The sequence below is a fragment of the Mytilus galloprovincialis genome, chromosome 9 (assembly GCF_965363235.1).
Source record: "Mytilus galloprovincialis chromosome 9, xbMytGall1.hap1.1, whole genome shotgun sequence".
NCBI lineage: Eukaryota > Metazoa > Mollusca > Bivalvia > Mytilida > Mytilidae > Mytilus > Mytilus galloprovincialis.
The window spans coordinates 29,743,314-29,769,097 of record NC_134846.1 but is presented as its reverse complement, the minus strand read 5'-3'; the positions used below and the strand labels follow the sequence as shown (position 1 = coordinate 29,769,097).

Here is a 25,784-nt window from a genome sequence, read left to right as displayed (position 1 = left end):
TCAACAAACTTTTAAAATACATTATATAATATTTCAAATATGAAATGCATGTATAAATAGCATCCAGTATATGTGCTGTAAAAATATAGGGTATATTTGAACAAGGACGTATAACTAACATCCTATATACGTCCTTGATTTGAATTAGAATTAGTTATATATATTTGCCAAGGATTTACAACACTGTACAAATCCTTGTATTTACCAAGGTAGAATTTTTCTTCATATAAATAATAATTCCTATCAAAATACTTTTGATATCGCCCCTCAAAAGACATTGTAGGTTTTGAGTCCGCCTTTACCCAGCTGTTTGACCCTAAATCTGGTTCACTTGGACGCTTTAATTTAGACCGACTTGAAGAACTGTGTGGCAACATTTTCCAACAAAAGGTAATTTTCCCAAATCTCAGGAAATCAACATTTTTTCCTGCGTGTCTTATAGATTGATATTTATTCTGCTATCATTGCACATAAAAGGCACAATAAAAGAGCCTAAAGTCTTAGGCTACCAGTATACATTTCAGCGTGTTGCTAAGGACTCTCTACACCGAAGACAAGTGCTTCCAACTTATTTTTGTTAAGGTTTATAACCTCTTTTGTAGCAATACCAATTGGAAACTTCATGCAAAAGCAATATAGATTATAGTTTCATTGCATTCAATAAGAAAGGGGATTTTGTGGCGAATGAAACGAATTTAACAAAATCCAGACTTTCAAAAAGAAATTTTGTTATAAAATTTTTAACAGATTACTCAATCAATGCTTTTCTATCATCTAATGATCTATTTAATTTTCATACTTATATTTGTTTTAACCAATATCTTAATTTACAAACTTGGGATCTCCTGTAGTTGGTGATCACAATACTGGTATACTAGTATTGTGCTGACTCAATACTGGTATAAAAATTTTGTACCAGTATCATGAGTATTGTATTCCAGTATTGCTATTGCACACACATTTGTAAAATAATAAATGAAAATGTAAGTGTTTTATTTACATTGTAGGTTCTTAATGTGTGTCAGAAATTATTGACGAGTCGATCTGTTTCAAATTCTTACCAATCATCAGTGGTACAAACATAATATAACTTTTAAGTCAACATTAAACATTGAATTATTTGATAATTTTTATTTTTTAGAATTAGCAAGATGATGGCTTATCCCCCTCCAGGTGGTGGTGTAAGTATTTATATTAAGACAGTGCAGGGTTTTCACTATGACTAAGATGAGTGCAACTGCATGAGTACTGGACTCATAAAAGTCTGTCTGGACTCTCCAATTTTGTATAAACTGAACACACACATACATTTGTACAATGACAATGACATACAATGTATCATCATTTTATAGCAAAAGTTTAAAAGTAATCTGAATTTAATGTGATTTCATTGCTCTATAATGTCTGCAATAAAATATCTTTTTCTTACTGTTGGACTCACCATGGCTAAAAATGATGAGTCCCTGGACTCGCCTTGGAAAATCCTAAGTTAGAACCTTATAGTCAGTAATCAATGGTAATAAAGAATAGTGAATGATTTTATACTTGTAAATTGTAACCTGCAGTATACCCTACATCATGGCTACATGTACATGCCCTAAATGTGCATTTATTAAATTTACTAAAAATTACATTTTCTTAGATATTTGATTTCATGGTTTTGAGAACTATACATCACAATTATTATCCTCACATGCAATATACATATATAGTTTGTTAAACACTTGATGCAACTGTACCTCAAGGGTATTAGATCTTTATGTCATAAAAACCAAAACTTTTCATGCTTCAAACTTTATAGCATTAGGGTATCAAATTGTTTCAACATCATATTAAAACTAAACCTGTTAGATATTAAATAAATGAAACATTTTATCAATTACCAAAAAAACCCAACAAATTATAAATCCAATGATACTCTGTGTCTGACATTCTGCACCTTGGGCAAAAACTTTAATGCAATTGAACCACCTTAAACTTATGGTTCACCCGTGGCCACTCCAATGAACCAAGTAAAATGGTCTGATCAGAATACAGATAATTTGTCCAAGATTGATGTGGCCGCTGAAAGTTTTACTTTATGATTTATAAATATTTTGGCATATATAAATGTATCCTCTAGTTGTATTAATTTATTGCAGTGATTTACACTTTCAAATACTGGCAAGAACTTTTTTTTGTGTGATGCTGTAAATAGGCAAACAAAAAGTAAAATGAAGTATTGACATATTCTTGTAAGTAACGAATGTGATTTGTATTTTGAATATTTCAGGGTTATGGGTATGGAAATCAGTATCAACAGCCCTATGGTGGTGGTGGTGGTTATACATACAATAACTCAGCTTACAATGTCAACTACGGTAAGATTTTATAAGCTATTCATACACATATACCACAACCTGGACGTGTGAATTTAATTACTATAACCTGACTTTTTTTAGTTGACCACATGATTTTTGATAAAAAAAATCCAACAGTCTTGAGCTGTGACATCAAATGATATATATATTCTATTCAAATGAAAAAATGTGACACATGAAAGTCAAATTTTTAAGGGTGAAAACGAGAAACGAATTTTGGTGAAACATGGGAAATATTTTATCATAACAATGATAAAGATGATACAGGAATCGGACAAAACAGTTTTTGTGATTAAAAAAGTTAATGGAAGATTACTTCATTTCAATGAAACAAAAATTTATGTATCAACAACAACATACAAATTTTTTTAGAGAAATCTAGGATCTGGTTTTAGAAGATTCATTATTTAAAAATAGTTTTCTAAAGGCTTTTCAGCAATTTTTTAAGTGCTAAATCTAAAATTACTTCTCTACAAATACTGTTATAAATAAGTTTTGAGAAAATGAAAAATCTATGATAATTATAAAATTTTATTAATGCATTTTTTTAAGCAAAAACAAATTGTGTTAATCACAAGGAAAGATTGTTGATATTATATACATTTTTTATCGTAACACATAAATATATATATAGTATACAAGTCCAAATAACAATCTATTGTGGGTCTAAGTGTGAAGCGGGATTGCTGATTTTTTGTAAGCATGACAAGTGAAAATCAAATTATTGTGCCGTGAAAACCCGAATTGAATTCTAGCGTGACACACAAAATTACTAAAAAATGAGAATTGTTTAAGTACATAGTGTAAGCGGGATACAGGAATCTGACAAACCATTAAGTGGGATCTGGGTTCAGAACCCCCCAATGAGACCCCCTCTGTTGTGAGTACTGATTAAAATGTGTATATATATTTTGTAGCTCAGCCAGCAGCGCCAATGATGGGAATGATGGGTAATATGATGGGAGGTATGATGGGAGGTATGATGGGGGTAAGTTGTTATGCCCCATTGATGGGCATTATCTTTTCTGGTCTGTGTGTCCATCCATTCATTCCTCAGTCTGTCCTGCTTCAGGTTAAAGTGTTTGGTCAAGGTCGTATTTGATGAAGTTGGAAGTCCAATCAATTTGAAACTCAGTACACAATTGTTCCCTATGATATGATCTTTCTAATTTTAAAGACAAATTAAAGATTTTGTTTACATTTTCACGGTCCTTTGAACATAGAAAATGATAGTGTGGAGGGGCATCTGTGTACTTTGGACACATTCTTGATTTTAATTATTGCAGAAGTATAATAAATATTAATACTGTGGATTCTTTGCTATTTGTCGAATAACATTTTTGTGGATCTTGTCAGTACAGGTGAACCATAAAATTAAATGTTCAATAAATGACAAATTTTCTATAGGCTTGTATCAAGACTTTGGCAGAACCAAGAAATTAAATATGTACGATTTCCTTAATCCTCAAAAATTGATACTAGTGAAAATAAATTAATCATTAGTAAGAAGATGGGGTATGTGTGCTAATGAATCAACTCCATCCAAGTCACAGTGTATAAAAAGTTAACAATTATAGGTCATAGTTTGGTCAAATGGCTCTTACCAAACAGCAAGCTACAAGGGGCCCCAAAATGACTTGTTTAAAACAATCTAAACAGGAAAATCAAAGGGTAATCTATATAAAAAAACATGAGAAAAGGGAAATACTTATGAACCACACCAACAAACTACAACCTGAACCACAGAACAAAAAGCTCCTGACTGAGGACAGGTGCATAAAATGATTTGTAAAATAATATTATTTCACAGTTTTAAAATTAAACCTTTTAAGAAAACTTAACATAGTCGCATGGTTTGTATTCTGTATTTCAGATGATGATGCAACAAGCGCCACCATCTCAACAGACAAATATTACATATAATATGATGTTTAGTAGTGATACTGCTTTCCAGGATTCTGCTGTAAGTATTGAAACTATTTATTTCAGCAAGAATTATCTCCCTTCGTGTACAAAATCTTTCTGATTTTAGTTGTCTCCCCTGATGTTAGTGATCATTATGAATTGCCTCCCTTATTGTTGCTTTTTAACTGTTGATTATACTCTTCTGGTTTGAGCTTTTCATCTTAGTTTGATAATTTCTATCTTTTCTTTTTATTCAGTTATCTTCCCTTTTATTTATAATTCAAAAATAAAGAGACCACAGCAGAAGGACAAGAATATAAATAAGTGTTCTTTCTTTATATTATGACAAATAACCTTTCATGTCTTAACTTAATGAGTATTTATTCCTCTGCTCTATGGTTGTATCATTAATGAAACATAATCCAAAATCGTCAATAATTAAGAATTAGCTCTGGATTTACCTATCGTGATCAGCTTTTAGCTCTGTCACCCCGAGTGCAACAATTAAAATTCCTTGATTCACGATGGGTTTTTATGCCCCGTCTACGATAGTAGTAGGGGCATTATGTTTTCTGGTCTGTGCGTCCGTTCGTCCGTCTGTTCGTTCGTCTGTTCGTTCGTCCGTTCGTCCGTCCGTTCGTCCGTCTGTCCCATGTCAGGTTAAAGTTTTTGGTCGAGGTAGTTTATGATGAAGTTATAGTTGCATCCATTTGTAACTTTACATACATAGTCATTATAATAGGGAATTTCTAAAAAGTACCTCAAATTTAGGTTTTGGTCCTCATTTCATGGTTCATTGAACATGAAAATGAGATTGTGTGAAACAGCTCTTTGCCAGGTTAAAGTTTTTGGTCGAGGTAGTTTATGATGAAGTTATAGTTGCATCCATTTGTAACTTTACATACATAGTCATTATGATAGGGAATTTCTAAAAAGTACCTCAAATTTAGTTTTTATGCCCCACCTACGATAGTAGAGGGGCATTATGTTTTCTGGTCTGTGCGTCCGTTCGTCCGTCTGTTCGTTCGTCTGTTCGTTCGTCCGTCTGTCCCGCTTCAGGTTAAAGTTTTTGGTCAAGGTAGTTTTTGATGAAGTTGAAGTCCAATCAACTTGAAACTTAGTACACATGTTCCTTATGATATGATCTTTCTAATTTAAATGCCAAATTAGAGTTTTGACCCCAATTTTACGGTTCACTGATAGAAAATGATAGTGCAAATTTCAGGTTAAAGTTTTTGGCTTCAGGTTAAAGTTTTTGGTCAAGGTAGTTTTTGATGAAGTTGAAGTCCAATCAACTTGAAACTTAGTATACATGTGCCCTATGATATGATCTTTCTAATTTAAATGCCAAATTAGAGTTTTGACCCCAATTTTACGGTTCACTGAACATAGAAAATGATAGTGCAAATTTCAGGTTAAAGTTTTTGGCTTCAGGTTAAAGTTTTTGGTCAAGGTAGTTTTTGATGAAGTTGAAGTCCAATCAACTTGAAACTTAGTATACATGTGCCCTATGATATGATCTTTCTAATTTAAATGCCAAATTAGAGTTTTGACCCCAATTTTACGGTTCACTGAACATAGAAAATGATAGTGCAAATTTCAGGTTAAAGTTTTTGGTCAAGGTAGTTTTTGATGAAGTTGAAGTCCAATCAACTTGAAACTTAGTATACATGTGCCCTATGATATGATCTTTATAATTTAAATGCCAAATTAGAGTTTTGACCCCAATTTTACGGTTCACTGAACATAGAAAATGATAGTGCAAATTTCAGGTTAAAGTTTTTGGCTTCAGGTTAAAGTTTTTGGTCAAGGTAGTTTTTGATGAAGTTGAAGTCCAATCAACTTGAAACTTAGTATACATGTGCCCTATGATATAATCTTTCTAATTTAAATGCCAAATTAGAGTTTTGACCCCAATTTTACGGTTCACTGAACATAGAAAATGATAGTGCAAATTTCAGGTTAAAGTTTTTGGTCAAGGTAGTTTTTGATAAAGTAGAAGTCCAATCAACTTGAAACTTAGTATACATGTTCCCTTTGATAAGATCATTCTAATTTTAATGCCAAATTAGAGAATTTATTCCAATTTCACAGTCCTTTAAACATAGAAAATGATAGTGTGAGTGGGGCATCCGTGTACTGTGGACACATTCTTGTTTTCTTTTCATATTTAACAGTTTTAAGAGTTCAGGTCCTCAAGAGTTTTAAAAAGTCAATCACAGGGAGGGACTCATGAATTTTTCTGGCTATAAAATGTACCTGAGCTTATAAGATTTCCATTTTAATTCTCAGTAGTTGTTGATGGATTTCAGTGTTCTCCCTAGGGTATTTTAGCATCATGGTTATGTGATGCTATCTGATTGATTGATTGTTGGTTGCTTTATGTCCAGTGGTAAATTGATACTATCTGAAGTGGTTTTTGCCTCGCTTGACTGGAGTCGAAAAGCGAGACATAGGTATGCTGTTTCTGGAGATGACGGCAGCGGCGTCAACAATGTATTAGTTTTTGATAAGGTCTAGTTTATGGTGAACCACAAGTGGTAGGTCAATTATAATTTGTATGCATTTGAATAAGCATTAGCACATCTCATTTCCATGGAGACTATTAGGCGCTGCCCCCTTGTCATGCTCTTATGACTTTGAAACTTTTGCTAAGTTTACAAGTATTAGTTTGAGATTAGGTCAGTTGTTGGGGAACAACTAGTGGAAGGTCAATAATATTTGGTATGCAGTTGTTTAAGCGTTTGAATATTTTCTTTTGATTTTAAAGCGTTGTAATATTTTTCAGGCTTCAGCTTTAGGAATGGAAGCTGAAGATATGGAGGTGTCTGATGACGATTATGAAGAAGAGGAAGAGGAGGAGGAGGAAGAGGTCAAGGAAAAAAAGAAGAAGTTCAAGAAGAAATGCAAGAGGCGCCAGGTATTTTATCTATCTTGCATATACAGGAATCAAAACAAATTGAATAATTTAATTGAAAAATGTGCAAACAGAAAGTGTATAATTTCCAGTTTACTTATTATTAAGTATTTAGAGGCAAATTTGAAAAAGCTTTGTTCTTTATCATTATTTCGTTACAATTCATTAAGAAGGACAAATTTGTATAATTTCAAGTTTAATAATGAAAATACAATTAAGGAAAAAGAATAACATTACAATTTTTTTTATTTTTCATATCTGAATGTGCATATCAAAATTGTAATTGGATTGTTTATTTTAAACGTACAGAAACTGGCCCAGAAAGTTGCTGAGAAATGTCAAGAAGATGATAGTTTCTTGGAAAAAGTACGCCAAAACTACATTGCTCGTCTAAGAACACATTTGTTAAAGGATGGTACAATTGATCCAACTGAAGGCACCATTAAATATTATGCTAAATACAAAGCTGATGATCCACTGGTACCCTTCATGGCTGAATATGATGGAACTGAATTAGTGGGAGAAAAATGGGATGCAGAATGGGACTGCATGTACCTAAAAGAAGCATGTGATGGCGCAGGTAGGTTTCTTAATTATGAATATATTAATTTGATTTAAAAAATATTCATCTTAAACAGGCCACATTTCTAAGTGCCAGGGTACAGTAGTTAAAAAAATATTTTTATGAGTGCATGCCTTTGCCATTTTCATACAAGAACTCAAATATTTATTCTCTTTACATCTAAATATTTGTGCCCCAACTAGGGGCATAATGTTTTCTGATAACTGCAATTGTCCAATCAACTTGAAACTTTGTTAACATGTTCACTGTGACATGATCTTTCTAACTTAAATGCCAAATTAGATTTTTGACCTAATTTCACGTTCCACTGAACATAGAAATGATAATAGGAGTGGGTCATCTGTTTATTATGGACACATACTGTTTGAGAATTGGGTTCCTCCATTCTTAGTTTAAAACACCCTTGAATTTTAAGTCATGAAACAAACAAAATATCTGTATTGCATGCATGACATGTTGTATTAAAAAAACATATACATTTTATAAGTTTTAAATTAAATTCCATGTGGTGAACCAACGCCTGTGTGAATCATTTCGTTAGAGTCCCCGAAGTGGATACCTTGGTATGCAGGGTTGTCAAATTATGCAAATAAATGCAACATTAAAATAATACTCAAAATTGACAACAACACTTCGAATGGTCTGCAATTTTATTTGCTATGGTCTACATGTTTCGCCTGCAAGGCAGGCTTCATCAGTGTATTATTTTATAAGTTTGTGTAAAGACTTAATTTGAATTTTTAGGAAAATGACAACAGATAATTAGGTATTTATTTTAGGGATTTTTTTCAATGGATACTGTTATTCAATTTGTTTATTGCGAAGAATAAACATGCTTCAATATGGAAATTGCATTTATATTGCATTTCATGATTTTTTACATTTATTATAACCTAATATTGGTTATTTTTGTATTTTTTGCTTGTACTACAGCTTATGCTACAGATATTTGCTAATTAGATTTAGAAATTTATTCAGCATGGCAACATATGTATATTATAAAGCTTTTGTCCTAGAAATTCATTTCTTATATTTTCTCTAAAAGCAAAAAAATATATGATTAAGTTTCATGTCTCTCTACATTCTATAACACTTTTTTGATGACATTTTTGGCTAAGAGCTATTTATCTTTTTTTTAAATCACAATAAAGGCAAGGAAATTCTTTGGATTTTAAAAATAAATCATATGATAAATGGTTAACCTTTGATTTGGCTTGCTTTACCAAATCTGCCATGCTTTTTTAAATGCTAAAAGTATATGTTTTTTTTAATGCATTGCTTTTATTCATTTTTTTGTAAATTTTTAATGTTCGAATGCTATGGACCAATTCTTGATGGTGTTGCAATATATATGGGAAAATCACTGTTTTTGGTTATTATAAATGGACAAAACTTCATTTACGAGGAGAATACCTATTTAAGAGTTAAATATAAACTTAAGAGGCTGGAAATTCAAGTTCTGAGTTGGTCAATTAAGAATGAAACAGTAGATCTTGCAACATTTACCTTTGTGCTGTACAAAGTTATTAATTCTTGACCTGATTAAAGAGTAAGAAAAAAATATGCATTTCTCGTTTCTTATGAAAACATGTTCTAAACTGCTTAACGGTACATTACTTTACTGTTTAGTATGATGTGTCAATACAATACTCACAAGGTGATTCTGTGACCATGGTATACATTTGCTATCATAACTATCAATGTATTGTTTAACTTCTTTGTAAGAACCATGCTGTGTAAGCATGATTTACACTGGTCACTTCCTATTAGCATTCTATTTTACATTTATGGTACAAACAGTTCTAAAATAAGGTTTTGATTGTTGTAAGCATGGGAAGATGTACATTTGTAATTTCATCTTTCATCCAATTATTTCAGGAACCAATGAAGAAGCCATTATCTACATCTGTACTACAAGAAATAACGAACAAAGACAGATTCTGAAAAAGCAGTTTAAGACAAATTTTGGAGAGGTAAAACTATTGATCAAAACACATCCATGTTTTAACCTACACTATTATTGTTGAATTTGAATTTGTTATGGTCTAGTGGTTGGACATAAATATTTGTAAATTTAAGAAATAATTCATGGGGCTTGAATATATCTTGATTTTACCATGGGTTGGCCCTTTATGACAAATATTTTACCCTGAGCGATATCGAGGGGTAAAATATCGGCATAAAGGGACAACCCGTGGTAAAACCTAGTTCTGTTCAAGCCCCATGAATTATTTGATTCTAATAGGACAAATATGGCAATTCTTTTGAATCAAAGCGTTCTAGGTGGAGGCAAATATTTGCTGTTCCAATAAATAAAGACACTATTAAATTGGCGTAAAAACACAGAGCTAACTGAATTAGTGACATGCTAAAACTATTTACAATAACGTATTTAGATCGTTTTGGATGAATGTAAATGATAATTTACTTATAGGTCTTATATATATATGTATATAAAAAATGGCTTACACCACATTTGAGCATCGTTAGGTTACGTTTCCGTGATGATTTTAGGTTTCACAAGCGTGTATTTTCCTGTAAAATGCTTATATTCTAAAATCATCATTCTATGACGTCAATTACCTCATTCATAAAAACGCATATGACGTGGGAGTATGATCAGAACAGCCCAAGCAATATATTCATATTTTACAATGGGTGTGTACTCAAAGCGTTTGAAGGACGCCATGTTAGAATGATATTTTTACTATGTAATGAATATAAACATTTACATGTATTTCATTTAAAACAACATTTTTTGGTTGAAATTTAATCAATTTAATTTCCTGATGATTTAATCACTAGTTTAATTTTATGTCTGGATTTATTTTAATTTATTTCAATTTAAGCAAAATCAAAAATAATTGTCAATGTTGACAAATTGTACATAAAAAAAATAAAGTGAAGACACAACTTCAATAATAAAAAAGATAAGAACACACATACACAATTCTGCCTTTTTCATTTTCCTTGTTTGTTAATATCCAAAGACATCATGGAAAAAAGAAGTTTGTATATGAAATATATTGGAAAATAATGTATTAATGAAGATGATAGATATTAGAAGATGTGGTATGAGTGCCAGTGAGACAACTCTCCATCCCAGTCACAATTTGTAAAAGTAAACAATGATGTATACCTATGTCCATACACAATAGTTGATTTAAAAAGCATTCTACTTACCTAATCTTAGTTAATGGTAATTTTCTGACAAACATCAACTATAAATAAATTTCAATTTTATGCCTCATTTATGGTCATTATGTTTTCTGGTCTGAGCGTCCGTCTGTTTGTTCATTCGTCCGTCCTTCCGTCTGTCCCGCTTCAGGTTTAAGTTTTTGGTTGAGGTAGTTCTGATGAAGTTGAAGTCAAATCAACTTGTAACTTAGTAAACATGCTCCCTATGATATGATCTTTCTAATTTTATTACCAAATTAGAGTTTTATCCCATTTTAACAGTCCACTGAACATGGAAAATAATAGTGAGAGTAGGGCAGCCGTGTGTACTGGGGACACATTCTTGTTTTATAATTAATTATGAATTAATATACTGGATAATCATCAGAATTTTCTATCTTACATTTCAGGACCTGATGGAGACCTTGGACAGTGAGACAAGTTTTAAATTTAAAGAGGTGATCTTGGCATTGTTTGTACCACCAGCTTTGTTTGATGCTTTGAATATTAAAAAAGCAATCCAGGTAATTATAATGTCTGATTTAAAGGATTTAGATTGATTCTTACATTGATACCAGTGGATTATGGCATTTATCTAATAACAATAGTTAAAATTGAAAATTGAACTAATTAGATTGGACAAATCAGATATTCCACAAGTTACTTGGTAAGAATGTGATTCTCTAATGATTGTTGAATGAATTTTCATTTTTTGATAAAAGAAAATTCCCCTGTAGTGCCTTCTACATTCCACAAAGTTGTCAATTTCGTGAACACCTGTTAGCCTATTTTGCTTCATCCAGTGAGTTGGTGTAGGTTATGACCCTTAAATTCATCCAATCATCTTCTGAGGTCATCAGCAACCACACATTGATTAAATTCTTTATATACTGATTGTTTCAGAAAGTGTTAAAATGCCAAGAATTAACGAAATCTTTATATTATACTTGCATGATACATATATTCTGTTTAATATAATCACAATTTTTAATGAAAAATTACAAGTTTTTAGCTTGCACTTCAACATTCTTTTTTATGCCCCATCTACGACAGTAGAGGGGCATTATGTTTTCTGGTCTATGCGTCCGTCAGTCTATTCGTTCGTTCGTCTGTCCTGCTTCAGGTTAAAGTTTTTGGTCGAAGTAGTTTTTGATGAAGTTGAAGTCCAATCAACCTGAAACTTAGTATACATGTTCCTTATGATATGATCTTTCTAATTTTAATGCCAAATTAGAGTTTTGTCCCCAATTTCCACGTCCACTGAACATAGAAAATGGTAGTGCAAGTGGGGCATCCATGTACTGGGGACACATTCTTGTTTATGGAATAAACCAGATCTTTGAACCAATCAAATTTAATGAGGAACATTAACCTACATACTTTACCTGGAAATTTTGGATTTCAATTTCACTAAATTGCTCATAGAAAGCATATTGGTTGTGTGAGTCACTTCCTTCCAGTTCCACTTCTATTTCAAAGGCAAAACTGAGCAGTTGGGATTTTGAATTGTTTGTTCTTTTGGTATAGTCAAAACCTCACATACATTGCTTGTCATATTTAAAATATAACAAAAGGGACATCCATTTAACTCATAAGGCAAGAATAAACTGACAATGCTATGGCTAAAAAAGAAAAAGACCCAAGTCACCCAACAGACAAACAATAGTACTAAAAAACACAACATATAAAAACTAAAGACTGAGTAGTACCAACCCCATCAAAAACTGGGGATACTCTCAGGTGCCCTGGAAGGGTAAGCTCATGCAACAACAAACTAGGTGAAAATATGGGAAAACCAAGTTTTATCCCAGTCTAACAGATGCAAAGTATAAAGATTTTCCTACCTAACCAGACAAAGTGATGTATAAATAAACTAGATGTATAATATTTTCATTTTATACCCTTAATATATCTTTGGAAAAGTGCAAACATATTTTAAATTGTTTGAACTGTATCAAAATTTTTACTGTACTTTGTGAATTTTTATTATGTAGCATATGTTATATCAATAATACTTTATTTTTTTTTAGGGACTTGGAACTGATGAATCTGCATTAATTGAGATTTTACTGTCCAGGACAAATGCACAGATTGAGGAAATAAAAGCTGTCTATGGAGGTATAGTTCTGTTTTCTTTCTAGGGATTTCGAAGTAAAAATTGGTTTTTGATTAGTTTTTTTTCTATTCTGAAATGTCACTATATTTCATTTTTATATGAATAATACAGTTTTGTCTTTTGTTATAAAAATCTGTTGAACTTAAATGTGAGAAAGCACCAAAAAGTTATCATTATTTGAATAATTTTTTTAAATATTTTTTTATAGATATTAACCCAGATGATTGTGCTACTGACAAGGACTTGGAGTGTAACATTGAGGATGATACCAGTGGAGATCTTAAAAGAATTCTCATATCTTCTGCACAGGTAGGAATCATTTTTTTTTTTTGAGATAGTTTTAAGGGTGAAAATTTCAGGGACTGAATTCTCGGCTCTCCTCAGTTGACACCATTTGTGAGTCGGGTCTTGAGAAACAATGCTAGACCGTCTGATGTGGACAATAAATGGCTGACTTGTGTAAAGAGAGCAATATCTCTTGCACATAAAAGACACCCTTGTAGATTATCAAAAAGAGCAGGCTGATGCTGCAACAAGGCAGCACTCACACCCCAAAGTGGAAAGGGATTAATATAAGTTGTGATAACTTGTTTCCCAATCCACTATAAAAAAATATGTTTAAGCTAAGGTTTCTTAGACAAGGGCAGTATAGTATTAATCATTACCTGAAACCAAAATGATGAATTAATGAAAGAGGGTCATCATTGTCAGTGATGGATCAATTGTGCGTAACTCAGGGAGGAAAACAATTATTTACAATTTATGCCAAAAAAGGTATGATATTTTCCCATCATATGCAATGTATGTCCTGCCTAAAACTGCTTTTAAACTTCTACTTTGACCACTGAAAAATGCTGAAAGAACACTCATTAAAATGCCTACCATTTTTTGTCGAGCCTGCGACTTTAGTTGCAGAAAGCTCGACATAGGGATAGTGATCCGGCGGCGGCGGCGGCGTTAGCCAACTTCTTAAAAGCTTTATATTTTAGTAGGTGTAAGACCTGGATGCTTCATACTTTGTATATAGATGCCTCATGTTACGAAGTTTCGGTCAGTCACATGTCCAATGTCCTTGACCTCATTTTCATGGTTCAGTGACTACTTGAAAAAAAAGTTAAAATTTTTTGTAATGTTAAGTTCTCTCTTATTATAAGTAGTAGGATAACTATATTTGGTTTGTGCGTACCTTGCAAGGTCCTGATGCCTGTCAGATAGTTTTCACTTGACCTCGACCTCATTTTATGGATCAGTGAACAAGGTTAAGTTTTGGTGGTCAAGTCCATATCTCAGATACTATAAGCAATAGGGCTAGTATATTCGGTGTATGGAAGGACTGTAAGATGTACATGTCCAACTGGCAGGTGTCATCTGACCTTGACCTCATTTTCTTGGTTGAGTGGTTATAGTTAAGTTTTTGTGTGTTGGTCTGTTTTTCTCATACTTTATGCAATAGGTCTACTATATTTGTTGTATGGAATGATTGTTAGGTGTACCTGTCTAGCGGGGAGATGTCATCTGACCTTGACCTCATTTTCATTGTTCAGTGGTCAAAGTTAAGTTTTTAGCTCACCTGGCCTAAAAGACCAAGTGAGCTTTTCTCATCACTTGGCGTCCGGCGTCCGGCGTCGTCCATCGTTCGTCGTCGTCGTTAACTTTTACAAAAATCTTCTCCTCTGAAACTACTGGGCCAAATTAAACCAAACTTGGCCACAATCATCATTTGGGTATTTAGTTTAAAAATGTGTCCGGTGACCTGGCCAACCATCAAAGATGGCCGCCATAGCTAAAAATAGAACATAGGGGTAAAATGCAGTTTTTGGCTTATAACTCAAAAACCAAAGCATTTAGAGCAAATCTGACAGGAGTAGAATTGTTAAACAGGTGAAGATCTATCTGCCCTGAAATTTTCAGATGAATCGGATAACCCGTTGTTGGGTTGCTGCCCCTGAATTAGTAATTTTAAGGAAATTTTGCTGTTTTTGGTTATTATCTTGAATATTATTATAGATAGAGATAAACAGCAATAATGTTCAGCAAAGTAAGATTTACAAATAAGTCAACATGACTGAAATGGTCAGTTGACCCCTTTAGGAGTTATTGCCCTTTATAGTCAATTTTTAACCATTTTTCGTAAATCTTAGTAATATTTTACAAAAATCTTCTCCTCTGAAACTACTGGGCCAAATTAATCCAAACTTGGCCACAATCATTTTTTGGGTTAGTAGTTTGAAAAATGTGTCCTGTGACCCGGCCATCAAACCAAGATGGCCGCCATGGCTAAAAATAGAACATAGGGTAAAATGCAGTTTTTGGCTTATAACTCAAAACCCAAAGCATTTAGAGCAAATCTGACATGGGTTAAAATTGTTTATCAGTTCAAGATCTATCTGCCCTGAAATTTTCAGATGAATCGGACAACCCGTTGTTGGGTTGCTGGCCCTGAATTATTAATTTTAAGGAAATTTTGCTCTTTTTGGTTTTTATCTTGAATATTATTATAGATAGAGATAAACTATAAACAGCAATAATGTTCACCAAAGTAAGATTTACAAATAAGTCAACATGATTGAAATGGTCAGTTGACCCCTTTAGGAGTTATTGCCCTTTATAGTCAATTTTTAACCATTTTTCGTAAATCTTAGTAATCTTTTACAGAAATCTTCTCCTCTGAAACTACTTGGCCAAATTAATCCAAACTTGGCCACAATCATCTTTTGGGTTAGTAGTTAAAAAAATGTGTCTGGTGACCCGGCAATCCAACCAAGATGGCCGCCATGGCTAAAAATAGAACATGGGGTAAAATGCAGTTTTTGGCTTATAACTCAAAACCCAAAGCATTTAGAGCAAATCTGACAGGGGTAAAATTGTTTATCAGGTCAACATTTCTCTGCTCTGAAATTTTTAGATGAATCAGACAACCCGTTGTTGGGTTGCTGACCCTGAATTGTTAGTTTTAAGGAAATTTTGCTGTTTTTGGTCATTATCTTGAATATTATTATTGATAGAGATAAACTGTAAACAACAATAATGTTCAGCAAAGTAAGATTTACAAATAAGTCAACATGACCGAAATGGTCAATTGACCCCCTTAGGAGTTATTGTTCTTTATAGTCAATTTTTAACAATTTTAATAAAATTTGTAAATTTTTACTAACATTTTCCACTGAAACTAATGGGCCAAGTTCATTATAGATAGAGATAATTTTAAGCAGCAAGAATGTTCAGTAAAGTAAGATGTACAAACACATCACCATCACCAAAACACAATTTTGTCATGAATCCATCTGCTTCCTTTAATATTCACATAGACCAAGGTGAGCGACACAGGCTCTTTAGAGCCTCTAGTTGAGTTTTGGCCTTTTTTATCTAATACTATATGCCAAAGGTCAACTATATTTGGTGTGTGGAAATATTTTATGATCTATATGTCAGTCCTGCAGGTTTTATTTGACCATGACCTCAATTTCACGGTTCATTGCACAGTGATAAGTTTTTGTGTTTTGGTCTATTTTTGTCGAGCCTTCGACTTTAGTCGAAAAAGCGAGACTAAGCGATCCTACTTTCCGTCGGCGTCGGCGTCGTCGTCGGCGGCGTCCACAAATATTCACTCTGTGGTTAAAGTTTTTGAAATTTTAATAACTTTCTTAAACTATACTTGATTTCTACCAAACTTGGACAGAAGCTTGTTTATGATCATATGATAGTATCAAGAAGTAAATTTTGAAAAAATAAAATTCCATTTTTTCCGTATTTTACTAATAAATGGACTTAGTTTTTCTGCAGGCAAACATTACATTCACTCTGTGGTTAAAGTTTTTAAAATTTTAAAACTTTCTTAAACTATCCTGGATTTGTACTGAACTTGGACAGAAGCTTATTTATGATCATAAGATAGTATCCAGAAGTAAATTTTGTAAAAAAAAAATCCATTTTTTCCGAATTTTACTTTTAAATGGACTTAGTTTTTCTGCAGGCAAACATTACATTCACTCTGTGGTTAAAGTTTTTAAAACTTTAATAACTTTCTTAAACTATCCTGTGTTTGTACCAAACTTGGACAGAAGCTTCTTTATGATCATAAGATAGTATCCAGAAGTAAATTTTGTAAAAAGATAACTCCATTTTTTCTGTATTTTACTTTTAAATGGACTTAGATTTTCTTCAAGTTGCATACAGTCGGCAGTTAAAGTTTTCAAAACATTTATTAGATTCATTAACTATCCTAGATTTTTACCAAACTTGGACAGAAGCTTCTTACAATCATAAGATAGTATCAAGAGGAATATTTTTTTTTGATTTTTACCTCATTTTTGTTGCGCCTGCGATTTACAGCAAAAGTAGGCGAGACACTGGGTTCCGCGGAACCCTTACAAATTTTTCTTAAACTATAAGTAATAGGTCAACTATATTTGTTGTATGGAAGCATTGTTAGCTAAACATGTCTGCCTGGCATGGTTCATCTGACCTTGACCTCATTTTCATGGTTCATTGGTCTTTGTTTAGCTATCTTGGTTAATGTTAAGTTGATGTGACAGTTTAAATAAAGCTTTATACTTAGGACTATCAACATAATATCAATGATTATTAAAGAAGGCTAGACATTTCAGTGTGTGCACTCTTGTTTCTTTTTTAAACTATGAGAATAAAGTAATCTATGTCAAAATATAGTCTGTTGTAAACTGCAAGACAATATCAGTAAATTTTCATTTGACTTATGAAAAAATAATTGATACCATTAACATATTTTAGGGTGGTCGTGCAGAGCTGGACCCAGAAAAGCTTGATGAAGCTGTTGTACCAGTTATGTTTCATGATGAGGAAACAGATGAAGATAAACCAACTGGTTCCTTCACCATTGACATGGAAAAGCTTGTTGACATGAAGAGAGCTAAGCAGGATGCCAACAATTTGTTTGAAGCAGGAGAGGACTGTTTTGGAACTGATGAAGACACTTTCATCAGGATCTTTGCCTGCAGGGAGACCTACCAGCTTAGAGCAATTTATGCTGAATATGTGAAGGTATGTCTTGGATAGGAAACAAAAGAAGATTCAGTTATTAAAAACTATTATTTGCCCTAGGCAAAGGAGGGAACTCGTGTGCTTAGGAAGAGTTCGCTGTTCTTGCTCCACTATTGGCACCTATTGTATACAGCTTTTCGCTATTTTTGAAATCTGTCCTGCTTGACCCAAGAATCTTTCCCAGCTCGAACTTTTGACATCATACAACAATCACTTTTCCATTCAATGTGATGTCAGATATTTTCTATCATGACGTCAATATTTTACGGGAACTTTTATAATGTCCGGTAATGTCAGAAAAATAGCTATAAGGTGTATTTGCCCATGATAAGTAACAATTAGTGATAAGTCTTTTCCATTGAATTTCTTATAACCAATGCACCTCATGCACTATAAACTTGCAAAATCTGAATTCAGCTTTTTGATATAATATGGAAATTTTAATATTTATTTTGCATAAATAAGATTAAAAAAATATGAAGTAGGTAAACACTTACTCTTATTAATATTATGTATTCACAGCTACATACAATAATGTGTCAATGATTTATTTTGTAGTTGACACAAAGAGATGTTGAAAACACTATTGACAGAGAATTCTCCAGTGATTCAGAGAAAGCCTTGCTCACATTGGGTAGGTGTCACATTCTACATATTCTGGATTCAGTTATTTTCATGGGTGCAAACTTTCATGGATCAGGAAAGATTTTTTGTAGATTATTAATTTTATTGGTTTTGACAGTCTACAAACAATATAAAGATAAGAAGGTATGGTATTATTGCCAATGAGACAACTTTCCAAAAGAATAATAAGAAATTTGTGTTTAGTTGAAATCATGAACTTGTGGTTTACATACACATGCTAAATCATCTAAAATTCTTTGCCTAACAAATAAAGAAGAATCCACATAAACTGCATTGAAAACAGATATTCTAAGTGTACTTTTTTTTATTTCTTTTTACCTCCTTTTTAGCTCAAGTGAGCTTTTCTCATCACTTGGCATCCGGCGCCGTTAACATTTACAAAAATCTTGTCTTCTGAAACTACTGGGCCAAATTAAACCAAACTTGGCCAGATTAATCATCATTGGGTTATCTAGTTTAAAAAATGTGTCCGGTGACCCGGCCAACTAACCAAGATGGCCACCATGGCTAAAAATAGAACATAGGGGTAAAATGCAGTTTTTGGCTTATAAATCAAAAACCAAAGCATTTAGAGCAAATCTGTTAGGAGTAAAATTGTTACACAGGTCAAGATCTATCTGCCCTGAAATTTTCAGATGAATCGGACAACTCATTGTTAGGTTGCTGCCCCTGAATTGGTTATTGTTAATGAAATTTTGCTGTTTTTTGTTATTATCTTGAATATTATTATAGATAGAGATAAACTGTAAACAGCAATAATGTTCAGCAAAGTAAGATTTACAAATAAGTCCATTGTCCAAAATGGTCAGTTGACCCCTTTAGAAGTTATTATCCTTTATAGTCAATTTTTAACCATTTTTAGCTCATCTTGCCAGAAGGGCCAAGTGAGCTTTTCTCATCACTTTGCATCTGGCGTCCGTTGTCTTTCGTCGTTGTTAACTTTTACAAAAATTTTCTCCTCTGAAACTACTGGGCCAAATTAATCATCGTTGGGGTATCTAGTTTAAAAATAATGTCCGTTTACACGGCCAACCAACCAAGATGGCTGCCATGGCTAAAAATAGAACATAGGGGTAAAATGCAGTTTTTGGCTTATATCTCAAAAACCAAAGCATTTAGAGCAAATCTGACATGGGGTTAAATTGTTTATCAGGTCAAGATCTATCTGCCTTGAAATTTTCAGTTGAATAGGACAACCTGTTGTTAGGTTGCTGCCCCTGAATTTGTAATTTTAAGGAAATTTTGCTGTTTTTTGTAATTATCTTGAATATTATTATAGATAGAGATAAACTGTAAACAGCAATAATGTAAGACCTAAAAATAAGTCAACAAGACCAAAACGGTCAATTGACCCCCTAAGGAGTTATTGCTCTTTACAGTCAATTTTTAACAATTTTCATAAAATATGTAAATTTTTACTAACATTTTCCACTGAAACTACTGGGCCAAGTTCATTATAGATAGAGATAATTGTAAGCAGCAAGAATGTTCAGTAAACTAAGATCTACAAACACATCACCATCACCAAAACACAATTTTGTCATGAATCCATCTGTGTCCTTTGTTTAATATTCACATAGACAAAGGTGCGCGACACAGGCTCTTAAGAGCCTCTAGTTTTCTTATTTTATACATAAGACAGAAATGCATCTTGGACTCTTTAATTTAGCCTCTGTTATAAAATGAGTTCTTTATCTAGATGAGAGAAGAAAAAAAACTGTTTTAAGAGAAAATATGTATGAAAATATCTTAAGGTCAGGTCACTACAGACAGACACAAACAGAAAAGAATGTCAAAATATTTCTAATTTTATGTTACAATTTAACAAAGGATGGTGAAATATTAGAAATCTTTTAGGCATTAACATGATTATGGAATGTTAAAATTCATGTAATTTAATTTTCAGTCATGTCTATAAAATGTAGACCAAAGTACTTTGCTGAGAGATTGACATGGACAATGAAGGGACTTGGTACTAAGGACAGTGATTTGATTAGAATTATTGTCAGCAGAGCTGAGGTATATATAGTATATATAGCAAATATGAGGGTCTGGATGGGGTATACAGAATAGAGAATATAATATAAAAAAGAAGATGAGGTATGCTTGCCCATGAGACAACTGTCCACAAGAGACCAACATGACACAGACCACAACTACAGTAAAAAATAGGCCCAAAAAATAAAGAAAAGAGAAAAATGGACTAAAAATAGACAAAAAAGAGCAACAAAATAAAGAATTTAACAAAATGGATGAAAAAAATAAAGAATACAGAAAAATGTGCCAAAGTTAAAGAATGTAGAAAAAATAGGTAAAAAAATAAAGAAGAGAGAAAAATGGCTTAAAAAAACAAAGAATACAAAATAAAAAGACCCCCCCCCCCCCTTACCTATTAGATTAATTTGACTTATTTTTATGTCCCATTTGGTCATATAACTTTTCACTTGTCTTGTTACAGTACTTATACACCCTGGTTTTCATCATTTGCCTTAGACGTTCATGATGAAGTGATATACGGCAGTGTTCTCCCCAGAAATTTTGGATAGCATCACATTTTGCGTAAAAAAAAATAACTCTATTTATTTTAATGTCATTTGTCGCGTCGCGTTAATGCTCTATTTCCTTTATATAAATAGATCTTTATATGTTTTAGTTTATATTGTTCAATTTATAACTGAGAATACAATTAAACTATAACCACAAAAACAGTTGTTTCAGTTTATGTTTTCTTTATTCATTTATAGTTACAGAATTATTTTTTTTCTTTTGTGCCAAACAAAAATAAATATGTGGTTTCAGTTACCCAACAATAAGTCAAATGAATGTATAAAACTCAATATCTAGTACACAAAATTAACTATTTTTTATATTATATTAAGTAAAGATAAAGTAGCAAAAAAAATCAATTTAAAAACTTTTTTATCATGTTTATGAAATTCATTGTTTCATGGCACTCAATGAATTAGTCCCAGTTGTTTCTTATCTTTACATCAAAATGATATGTATTTTTAACAAAGTTATCTAACAAATAGTCTGTTAATGAGTAGTTTTCTCTCTTGGTATATTTTTTCTGTCTACTGTCCATCTGTTGTCATTATCGTGAAAATGCGGATTTTTGTCATATCTGGTCTGGTTCCTATCCGTAGTTTACACAAAAATGTGCAATGGCGGCCGTAGAAAAATTTACGAAAATGAGTCCGAGAATAAACATTGTTTGACAAGAGATTGTGAATGAATAAAAAGACGCTTTTAATGCATTAAATGGATTAAACATAAACTTAAGCCAATTATGATAACTTTTTAAAGAAGTATTAAACTTATTTTAGCTCTAAACCAAAATTCTCGCTCTCGTATTACCGGAAGAGAAAAAAAGTAATTTTTGGAGAGTTGCACAAATAAACGTTCTTTAAAAAAATAAAAAAATCGTTTCAATCTTTGAAATTTCGTAATACAAAACATAGATTTCGAATTGTTTTGTGATTGCATTTTTCCATGTCGAAATTGGTGATTGCAGACATGTGGTTTAGTCACAAGTGTCAGCTTGGGATATTCGCATCCAAACAGTTAACACCCTGAGGGCAATTAACACCTAGCTATTTAATCTCTTAATTGCCTTTAGTGTCCGACTTAAAGGGATTACAATTAAAGGTGATATAATTTTTATGATCATAATCGATAATAGATGAAAGTTCAAAATTGAGGACAAGTTTTGAATAATTACATTAGATGTATGTTTTATTATAATATGTTATTCTGATAGGCTACACTGCAATCTCACGTTATTCCTAAAGAAACTGATCATTCATGATGACACAAGGTCCCACAATAAAGTGCACAGGTGAATTAAATAAAAACTTGATAAAAATCGTGTTTTTATGAACCTAGCTAAAAAATGTAATAAGATGTATTGAATGATTCTTTTTGTAACTTCATAGGGTTGTAAAAGCGTTGACCCTGCACACATTATTAGAATGAAACGCAAATAAAATGTACTTCCGTCAACGCTTTAACACCCCAATGAAGTTACAAAAAGAAGCATTCAATTCTTATAAAAATAAAAAAACTTATTTTGAAAAGTCTTTTTTTTTGGCCAATTAACATTATGTGATATATTTCCAGATTGACATGGTTCAAATCAAAGAGACTTTCCTGGCACAAAACAAAAAGACATTATGGAAGTGGATTGAAGAAGATTGCTCTGGAGATTACAGAGAAATGTTGCAAAGGATTGTGGGAAGAGATTAAAGCTTTTTCAAGAGCCCAAATTAGGAGATTGAAGCTTTTTAATGACATTGATTTTTCAACTTAACTTTTCTATACTGTTCATTTTAGTGTTTTGCATAATAACAAAAATGTGCAATTTATATAAAGCAAGTGTTTTGTTTTTTTAAAATCGATGTAACTGGAAATTTGGTACTTGAGATCTTCATTTTCTTATTGTTGTTTCTTCTTTTATTGTGTGCTGTTTTGTCTACTTATTATATAATTTATTTATACATATTGTACATTCATGTATTCATGATTTAATATTGTTTTTGTTATATCTTATTTTATTTTACATCTTCCAACTGTGATATAAACATTTTACATGAAAAATCTAAGTTACAAGTTTTATTTGATTATTTCTAATAAGATTCCAATAGACTATTTTTCATAAAATTGCCTTTTTTTCACTGTTACAAGATATAGAATAAATTTTATAAGATGAATTCTACAAACAGATTATTTGATTATACTTTGACATATAATGATTTACATTTACAAATTGTGACTTGGATGGAGAGTTGTCTCATTGGCACTCATATCACATCTTATTATATAACTATCAGTTCTCTCCTTTTGACTAATATGACCTTGCTTTTGACTTGAAGCTTACACAACATTGATTATACCACATGCAGTATTGTCTTATCCTAACTATCTCATATCATTAATTACCTCATGAAATATTGACAATCATTTGCAATAGATTTTTTTTTCTAAGGCTGTAAGTCCTAAGTCGGTCATAAGAAAGCAAAATATTTCACAGCATTCCAGTTTAGTTTGTTTTGTTAATTTGGTTAAGCATGAACGTTAAATTGAAAGGGGAAGCAATCCTTTTTGTTAGGATTTTTTATTATTGTAACCGGCTGATGTAAAGGATTTTAACTTTAAAAGGGACAAAAATTGTAAGACTTTTAATAAATGATATATTGTAAAAAAAAAAATGGCTGCTATTTATCTGGAGGAAAAGATTTAAAAAAGTTAATCAATTAAGAAATGACATAAAGTATATATGGTAGATGCGCTATTAATGAATGTTTATTTTCAGAATTTCTAGTATGATGCTTTAAGATTGATAGGTTGTTCAACTGAAAATTATGAAAATATTATGTTTATTCTAATAAATTGAATGCTGTAATGTGTGTGTTTAATGGTGAATTAAGACAATCAAACTGCTCTAACAAACAGAAGCAAATCTCGCATAAACATAAAGATCAATTCAATAATAAGAGCCTTTCTTTATCACAACAGATTAACACCAGTCTTCATAGTCAAGGCATCCCAGAAAAAAATTAAAATAGCCTTGCCAGACATCATAATTATTTGGACAAGCTTCACAAACATCAAACAAGTTTCCCAAAATATATCAACAGTTTAACTTCAAGAATACAGTGTTCTGGAGTTGTCATGTTTTAAATTGTAAAGTTTGACTAATTATTATTCTCAACTTGATGAAGAAATATGTAAGGCAATATTCATTCACTTTTGAATCATGAATATTCAAGTACAATCATTTTTATTCATTTAAGGCTTTTATCAAAACTCTTACTGCACTTCCTAACAACAATAAAAACAAATAGGACCCTACATTAAAAGTATGCATTTTCCTAAAGTCAACAGACAAGAGTCATTCACTCACTCAGGATTTATCACAAATTTTGTCCATTCTATATCTTGAGCACGGATTTGGGGTTCATTACAAGTAAAATTAAAAATAAAAAAGTATAATCAAATTCTGTAAACTTATTTCAAACAAATGTGTGCACATAGACATAATAATCAAACAGAAAGGGCTTGGGCCAATGCAAACCAGGGTACAAACTAACATGTGTTTAAAAAAGCAACTGCAAGTGATTTATACACTAAAAAACAGGTTTATTTAAGCAGAAACAGTATATGATCGTGCTCTAGTACCCTAAAAAAACCACCACCACCAGACTTTGCTCCTGGTACAATTTCTATTTATTTTAAATTTAGAAATGTATGTGTGCATTCAAGATTGCGAAAGTTGAGCAAATAAAATGTGAGATTAGTAAATAATAAATTCATGCAAAAACTTCTGAATTGACAGAAAATGAGAATGAAAATGTTTCCTCTTCTAAATTTTACTAGAGTTATCTCCCATCTATTACAAGTCATTTTGTCTTCAAAATTATACTTGCACACAGAAATTGTGAATGATTGTTTCTGAAACGAATTCAATTTAATTTATTTGATAAACATATTTCAAAGTTTCACATGTTGGCAGAATAATTTTTACAAACATTTTCACAACAAAAACATTTTATTTTAATTTCTTTTTATAGTTTATTTACATACTTACAATGAACTTTCACTTTCACTTTCAGTTGCTATTAATAACGTTACTTACCATTGTAACATTGTGACGTTTAAAATTTTAACAACCCAATTTTGTACTTCAGCATGATTTTATGTATTGTTTTTATCCTGATGACTCTGCCCTAGGCACCGAAACATGTCAATCAATAAATTTCTGCAGCAGTCCCTAAAGTGTTGTTGTTATAAGACTCTCTACATTTTATGTTTTTTATGATAACGACCCTGCATACCCTCGGGTATGTTGGTTCACTTTCGTTTGTAATTGATTATATTTCAAATTAGTCTCCAGTTATTTTCTTAAAAACAACAAACACTTTAGATGCATAAAAAGGGAAAAAAAATAAAGTTGGTTTTGATATTGAAACATTTTGAATTTCTCAGTTTTATGTCCATTTCACTCTTATTATATTTCATATTAAAAATCCTGAGATCTCATTTGCAAGGTTCTCAGAAACAAGT

General features: G+C 31.9%; 1 protein-coding gene across 2 annotated transcripts; it reads left to right on the top strand.

Annotated features, from left to right (window-relative positions):
* Positions 1–308: 308 nt before the first annotated feature.
* Positions 309–24,123, top strand: LOC143044767 (annexin-B12-like). Of its 2 annotated transcripts, none has more exons than XM_076216928.1 (15): positions 309–390; positions 1,142–1,181; positions 2,273–2,360; positions 3,278–3,335; positions 4,233–4,323; positions 7,054–7,185; positions 7,492–7,762; positions 9,644–9,738; positions 11,353–11,466; positions 12,973–13,060; positions 13,267–13,367; positions 17,808–18,077; positions 18,636–18,711; positions 20,629–20,741; positions 22,842–24,123. In XM_076216928.1, exons 2-15 carry the CDS (start codon positions 1,152–1,154, stop codon positions 22,965–22,967), a joined length of 1,653 nt encoding a protein of 550 aa, XP_076073043.1. In that variant the 5' UTR covers positions 309–390; positions 1,142–1,151; the 3' UTR covers positions 22,968–24,123. The 2 variants fall into 2 exon arrangements, with proteins under 2 accessions (XP_076073043.1, XP_076073042.1); XM_076216927.1 differs by having other exon boundaries at positions 3,278–3,348; positions 4,234–4,323.
* The last annotated feature ends 1,661 nt before the right edge of the window (positions 24,124–25,784 follow it).